Source organism: Alosa pseudoharengus, unplaced genomic scaffold (genome assembly GCF_046254945.1).
Source record: "Alosa pseudoharengus isolate Yale_2024_CS ecotype anadromous, Long Island Sound unplaced genomic scaffold, YU_APseudo_1.1 YU_APseudo_1.1_scf_24, whole genome shotgun sequence".
NCBI lineage: Eukaryota > Metazoa > Chordata > Actinopteri > Clupeiformes > Clupeidae > Alosa > Alosa pseudoharengus.
Window position 1 is genome coordinate 7,609,453 of NW_027468689.1, and position 8,033 is coordinate 7,617,485.

Consider the following 8,033-nt stretch of genomic DNA (forward strand, 5'->3'; position numbering starts at 1 on the left):
TGGCCCATGATAATGTAAACCAAAGATTTTAGAGCGCTGCGCGTATCGCTCTATAATCTTTGATGTAAACATAGCAGGAACTCCAGGACTGATGGGCCACAGTATAAATAAGTGTATTGACTCTGACTGCCAGGCATTTTGAGTGGCCATGGAGAGACCCCTAGTGGACAAATTGCACCTTAGATAGTTTTAAATCTAATTTACAGTTTTTTCACAGACACAGACAAAACACAACTGTCCAAATGGATAATTTTCTTCTCAAAAACACATTTTGTTAAATATATTACTAACACATCTTTTTCTGCACACACTAACTTTACCAAAACACTGGAAATCTGACTCAAAATTAAATTATTCTGTCAAAGAATAACACTTGTTTTCACTTCACAAGGTACATGCAGTCAATCAAAGTACACCAGGTTTCAAAATACTGGCTATTGTTGACATTACAAAAACGGCATACTGTAGACTTCAGTTTTACAGGTATTTGCATGCAATTTTTACACTACATTTCTTGGTTGGGAACTGTATGTCCACATGTTATGTTCACATTCAAAAGCATTCCAGTAAAAAGCAAATAATTTTTTTTCCTTTACTGTTTACTAGGAAATACAATAGAAATACTGTTTACAGTATGATAGAACAGAAAAAGTTTTACAGTATTGCTTACAGTGAACAAAATATCCATGAAACACACAAGAGCATTCTGAACAAAAAAACAACAGCAAAAAGACCAGATAAAAAGGGGGGAGCTAAAAAAAACCCACAAAATTACTGTATCTAATCTCTGCGATCTTCAGGGTTAGACCACATGTTTTCATCAACATCGCATTGATTACATGGTCAATGATAGTGGCTGACAACTGCAGCCTTTGGAATGCCACCACCATGCATTCTTACACCTCTACCTTGCCCTCTCCTTGGGCCTGCTCTTCTCCCTGGCCCTGCTCCTCTCACTGCTCATGCACCTCTCACAGCTCCTGCACCTCTCACTGGGCCTGCTCTTCTCCCTGGGCCCCTTGCTCCTCTCACAGCTCCTGCACCTCTCACTGGGCCTGCTCTTCTCCCTGGGCCCCTTGCTCCTCTCACAGCTCCTGCACCTCTCACTGGGCCTGCTCTTCTCCCTGGGCCCCTTGCTCTTACTCTTCCTTGTCCAGACATTACAGTGTTTGTCTTTATTTGTTTCTGTTTCTAAAAGCATCACTCCTCAAAGTCCTCCTTTTACTGTATAAGTGTCAATGTAATAGAAAAAAAATAACCCCTGCGACTGAGTCTAAGCCAGACTGGAATCAGCTGTGGTTGGCCCAATTTACCCAACATAAATCAGTTGTGTGTCAATTATTCAATTGTTTGTTTATTATCAGCTGAGATATATTGTTCTTGAACTGATATCATTGCAGAAGCAGAGGTGTTTACTGTATCTAAGGTTTGGAATATTGTTTTTGCTATTGTGGGATGTTGTGTGTTAACATTCGTAAGTACTACAAAAACAATTCATAATTTTGTTGGGAGGTATTAGCTTGTCTGTTAAGAAAATGTAAGCATTGTGGAAATGTGTTCACTGACTGCATATCGTGTGAAAACAACATGCAATCTGTGAATGGTATGGCCACAAAAGACTGATGCTATGCTAATTGTATTTAGAGTTTTGAAAATGTGTGATCTGCAAATTGTGTTTTACCATGTGAAATGGTTTAAGGTGACAACAGACTGAACAATTAGCTTAATTTTTTTTCTGATTGCTTAAGTACATTTTTTGTAACTATCGCTTTTTTTGCAAAACTCTACACACAAATAGGAAAACCTTTCACCCAATCAGCAAAACATTGTAGTTCTCTTGCAAAAGCTAACACACCTTGCTTAACTCTTCACACCTTCGTAAAAATGGTGTTTTCGTATCAAACAGTAAAAACACACGCCATCACAATAGTAAGTACAAAATGTGCCAACTACACACTGTTGGTATGAATAAAAAACACATCTGGCTTTTGCTTTCTCTGTGCACAAGGTAGACTATGTCAGTTTGAGGTCATACTTTTGTCATAGATCTGTAAACATACAGGGATCCAAACATCAAGTATTGGTGTTTATTTACACACATCAAAACAAACACAAGTGTGTTTTTCCCAGTCAAAACACAAAATAGCAATTTCACTGAGACAAAACTATCAGTCTACATCGGGTCGTCTCTCTCAAAATTTCATCTACATCACATGCAATGTTCTATTCCAAGGCACCGGGGAAAATATATTCTGGAATGCTGTATCTAGGCCTGACATGACAATGGTCAGGCCTATGTAAAATGGTGTAAAAGGGCTATTTCTTTCTCTTCTTCCCCTTTCTCTTCCCCCTCCTCGTCCTCCTCCTTGTCCTTATCCTCTAACTTCACCTCCTTGTCCTTGTCATCCTCTCCCTCTCACTTCTTCACCTCTGCGTCCTCTTCCTCCTACTTCTTCATCTCCACGTCCTATTCTTCGGCCTCCTCTAATTCTTACTCTTCTCACTCTTCCTGCTCCCTCCATTGTACCCATTGTACATTACCTGTGGCTTATTTATAGTGCTTATAGGCTGATTGCAAAGTGAACTAATTATCTAAAACATAAGAAAGTGTGCCAGACAGTTGGCAAAATAGTGTAAATAATAGCCATACATAGATTTGCTAGGAGTGTGTTGATCATTTGGAAATTGAGTGTAAAGCAGTGAGTTGTGTTTACAGTTCCGCAAAAAGAGTAGCCTAGAAATCTAGACGCGCCCCTAGCGGCAGCAAATTTGCTGCCAGGGCTAGTCTAGCAACTCTCCGTTGGCTTGTGAGCTCCAGAAATCGAAACTCAATCAGGCCAATGAAATCGTGTATAGAGTCGTTAGGTGGGCTTAACATAATGATTGATGGCAGAGTTGCAACGGTTTGGCTTGAATTCCCTGCTACTTGAAAACAAATAAGATGGATGTTGTTGTTGGCAAACAGTGTGACACGAGTTAAGCTTTTATTACAGTTTTTTCTGAATGCTTAAACACATTTTTTGTAACTATGGCTTTTTTTGCAAAACTCTACACACAAATGGCAAAACCACTCACTGAGTTCGCAAAACTAAAAGCACAAACACTGCTTTGCACTCAGTTTGCAATTTTGTAACACACACTTTGCACAACTGTAGGCACAATTGCTATTATTTACACTATTTTGCCAACTCTCTGGCACACTTTCTCATGTGAAAACTGTTTTAGATAATTAGTTCACTTTGCAATCAGCCTAAGCCACAGGTACAGTTTTTGGAGTGAGCAGGAAGAGTGAGAAGAGAAAGAAATAGCCCTTTTACAGACAAAAAAACAGTCTACATGTGGGGATATTGTCATGTCAGGCCTGGATACGTCATTCCAGAATATATTTTTCCCGGTGCCTTGGACTAGGACATTGCATGTGATGTAGACAGAGTTTTGAGAGAGACGACCCGATGTAGACTGATTTGTTTTGTCTCAGTGAAATGCTATTTTGTGTTTTGACTTGGAAAAACACACTTGTGTTTGTTTTGATGTGTGTAAATAAACACTACAATAATACTTGAAGTTTGGATCCCTGTATGTTTACAGAACTATGACAAAAGTATGACCTCAAACTGACATAGTCTATCTTGTGCACAGAGAAAGCAAAAGCCAGATGTGTTTTTTATTCATACCATCAGTGTGTTGTTGGCACATTGTGTGCTTACTGTGATGGCTTGTGTTTACTGTTAGATACGAAAACACAATTTTTACAAAGGTGTGAAGAGTTAAGCAAGGTGTGTTAGCTTTTGCAAGAGAACTACAATGTTTTGCTGATTGGGTGAGAGGTTTTGCCATTTGTGTGTAGAGTTTTGCAAAAAAAGCCATAGTTACAAAAAATGTGCTTAAGCAATCAGAAAAAACTGTAAGTTGGCAAACGTTTGAATTAGCCAACTAGCTCCGCTGGTGGGAAACGCATGGGACTCATAGCGCTGCCGCTGTCCTATTGCGTGCAGAGGGAATTTGAAAGACAACTGATTATCCCGCCCCTCGGACTGAGCACTGCGAACGGTGAGTGCCCAGACCCTACATTTTACAGTTTTTTTCTGAATGCTTAAACACATTTTTTGTAACTATGGCTTTTTTTGCAAAACTCTACAGACAAATGGCAAAACCACTCACTGAGTTCGCAAAACTATAGCACAAACACTGCTTTGCACTCAGTTTGCAATTTTGTAACACACACTTTGCACAACTGTAGGCACAATGGCTATTATTTACACTATTTTGCCAACTCTCTGGCACACTTTCTCATGTGAAAACTGTTTTAGATAATTAGTTCACTCTGCAATCAGCCTAAGCACTATAAATAAGCCACAGGTAATGTACAATGGGTACAATGGAGTGAGCAGGAAGAGTGAGAAGAGAAAGATATAGCCCTTTTACAGACAAAAAAACAGTCTACATGTGGGGATATTGTCATGTCAGGCCTGGATACGGCATTCCAGAATATATTTTTCCCGGTGCCTTGGACTAGGACATTGCATGTGATGTAGACAGAATTTTGAGAGAGACGACCCGATGTAGACTGATTTGTTTTGTCTCAGTGAAATGCTATTTTGTGTTTTGACTTGGAAAAACACACTTGTGTTTGTTTTGATGTGTGTACATAAACACTACTGTAATACTTGAAGTTTGGATCCCTGTATGTTTACAGAACTATGACAAAAGTATGACCTCAAACTGACATAGTCTACCTTGTGCACAGAGAAAGCAAAAGCCAGATGTGTTTTATATTCATACCATCAGTGTGTTGTTGGCACATTGTGTGCTTACTATTGTGATGGCTTGTGTTTACTGTTAGATACGAAAACACCATTTTTACGAAGGTGTGAAGAGTTAAGCAAGGTGTGTTAGCTTTTGCAAGAGAACTACAATCTTTTGCTGATTGGGTGAGAGGTTTTGCCATTTGTGTGTAGAGTTTTGCAAAAAAAGCCATTGTTACAAAAAATGTGCTTAAGCAATCAGAAAAAACTGTAATGTGGGTCTGGCTCGTCAGGCTACAAAAAGAGTGCTGTGCAGTGAATTGTGCCTACAGTTGTGCAAAGTGTGTGTTACAAAATTGCGAACTGAGTGCAAAGCAGTGTTTGTGCTTTTAATTTTGCGAACTCAGTGAGTGGTTTTGCTATAAGTATTAATAGTTTTAAAAATTGTGCTATAAGAACCACGGTTGTGTTTAAGCATTCAGAAAAAACTGTAATGAGTTCAAGCAACTGAGAACTTACTTTAGCCAATGGGTTTTAGTGTTTTAGCAACTGAGAAAAACAGTAAATGGTCTTTGCTTATTTTATTTCATTATTAACACTATAATCACTGCTACCTATTATTTTATTTCATTAACACTATAAATCACTGCTACCTATTATTCCCCCCCCCCCTCATCACTTTGAGTTTATTTGACTTTATCTTCTAATATAATCTTTTTTATTATTATTTCTTATGTAGGCACTGGAGGGGTCATTGCAAGATATGTTTTAGCATAAAAAAGTGCACTCATTTTACTACATTGTGCGCAAGTTTTACTAAATAGTGCTCTCATTTAAATTTTTGTAAAATGAGCGCACAATTCAGTAAAGCGTGCACATGATTTAGTAAATTCTGCGCACGATTTACTAAATTGAGCGCACAATCTAATAAAATGAAACCACAATTTAGTAAAACGAGAGCACAATTTGGTAAATTGAGCACACAATTTACTAAAATGAGTGCACATTCTCAATATACAAAAGTATGTTGAGATAAGAGTGAGGCGCAGGGCTCACCTTGGTCAGCGGCCTCTTCACAGCGCAGTTGATCCCTCCAATCAGCACCATGTTGGGCATCAGCGGCCTTGGCAGCTCCATGGTAAAATCGTACCTCAGCAGCCACAAGGGGGCACTAGTGAAAATCTCTGCTATGGTAATGTCCTTGTGCATGAAGCGGCTTGCCACGCCATCAAACTCCCAAAACAGGAACTTACAGAAGACTGGCTCCACCATGGCCACCAGGAAGTTGGCCACGCGCTGGACGAAGCTCATGTGGTCTGTGTTGCGCGTGAAATAGCGTGGCACGTACGACGGGGGACTCGGGCACGCCGTCGCCACCAGATCCAGTCCACATGGGATGCCACGGAGGAGGTAGACTGGTGGCACTGAGAAATTGTGTGCCAGGATGGCTCCAGTGGGCATCAAAGGGTCCGTGAGGACCGCGTCAAACTCCTGTTCCCTCAGAAAGGCCACCAACTCCTCGTTGAATAGCAGGCTCTCGGCGGTGGCAATCAAGAAGCTTCTCAACCTACTCACCCTTGTCCAGCCCTTTCTGATCTTCTCCATCAGGGATCCTGTGCTGGGCTGCAGGTTCTGCGCGTGGCCCTCCAGCAGCTCGTTCACCAAGTCCTGGGTGTACGGCACCGGATAGGTGAGGGTCTCGAAGTGTTCGCCTGGGCCCAGCCTCATGCTGACCTCTGGGATAACCACCAGGACGCTGTGGCCCCTGCGGGCCATCTCCTCGGCCACGACCTTTAACCCCACCCAGTGGCTGCCATCCATGGGCACCACCAGCAGCTTGCCAGGCGTCCTGACCTCTACTTCTGACTGTATGGGGCTCTGTGGCGTCCTGGCCTCTCCCTCCGGCTGGACGGGGCTCTCTGGCGTCCTGGCCTCTCCCTCCGGCTGGACGGGGCTCTGTGGCGTCCTGGCCTCTTCTTCTGGCTGGACGGGGCTCTGTGGCGTCCTGGCCTCTCCCTCCGGCTGGACGGGGCTCTCTGGCGTCCTGGCCTCTCCCTCCGGCTGGACGGGGCTCTGTGGCGTCCTGGCCTCTCCCTCCGGCTGGACGGGGCTCTGTGGAGCCAGAGGAGGCACGGCCAGGAGCAGGAGCAAGAGGGGAAAGAGCCCTGAAAACATTCCTGATCCACTAATCTGTCTCCTTGTGATCCAGACAGGCAGCTCACAAGCACCTGACCCTCAGCGTCCGGACAAAAGTTCAGTGTGTGTGTGTGTGTGTGTGTGTGTCTGTGGTGTGTGTATGTGGTTGCATAAATTCTTGAGCAGATTACTCAAGCTGCTGAGTGGCAACAATGCGTTGAAAGAGAAAGAGCAAACAAACGATCCACCTCTGAATGTGGCAGCAACGTTCAAAGTTCTCATCTGACAAACTGGTGACACAGAGGATTGGAGGAGGTTTATAGTCATCAGATTCATCTCATTGGCTGACTAATGACACAGGGGATTGGAGGAGGTTTACAGTATGAAGTCTCATCATAGATTCATCTCATTGGCTGAGCTGCTGCAGACATATAATAACTTAAGGGGGCTCACAAAGTAATCTTGGTAAAAAGTAACTTCTAAAGTGAAGTGAGATCTGTGACTAGTAAATCCCCCCTTTTAAACTTACATATATATCAGGATATAATAGCAAACTTGTTCACTGAACTCAATTGACTTTGCTTGATGAAGCAAAAAATGTGATCCTTGTATTTACAAGAGTTTAAAATCATTCTTGCCTTTTTAAGCACTGTTTGCCAAGCGTTCAATCTCAATGAATTAGTTAATTTATTATGACAAATCGTAAGACAAAACAGGAGATTAATTGCCGGGCCTGGACTGAGAGCTTTGAGAATTACAAACATGCTCTCTCAGCTGCCAGAAGGGCATATTTCTCTGATTTGATTAAAAGTAATAAAAACAATCCAAGGTTAACAAACTCACTTAACCCATTCGCGCTGGATGCTGCATGACGCAACATTGACCCTCCCGCTGGATGCTGCGTAGCGCAGCATGATTTTTATTTCATGTTTCTAGGTGCTACAGAGGCTTAGATATTACATTTTGGTAGACGTTGACAATTTTTTGTATGTTTTCAGAAAACCCTCAGGAAATAAGGTTATTTAGTCTAGAATGCCATAGAATGCCATATTTAGTCTAGAATGCCATTCTATAGGCGTTTTTAGCAGGCATTTTAGGAGTAAATGGGTTAAAGGATAATTCCGGTATTTAGAACTTTGAGTCCCTTTTCTG

General features: G+C 41.9%; 1 protein-coding gene across 1 annotated transcript in view; it reads right to left on the reverse strand.

Moving 5' to 3' along the window:
• LOC143141709 (UDP-glucuronosyltransferase 1A1-like) overlaps nt 1-6,920 on the reverse strand; it is a 7,068-nt gene extending 148 nt beyond the window's left edge. Inside the window, exon 1 of the mRNA XM_076302439.1 lies at nt 5,802-6,920. Coding sequence (XP_076158554.1) covers nt 5,802-6,920 — 1,119 coding nt within the window. The remainder of the gene's footprint in view (nt 1-5,801) is intronic.
• Nucleotides 6,921-8,033: the final 1,113 nt, after the last annotated feature.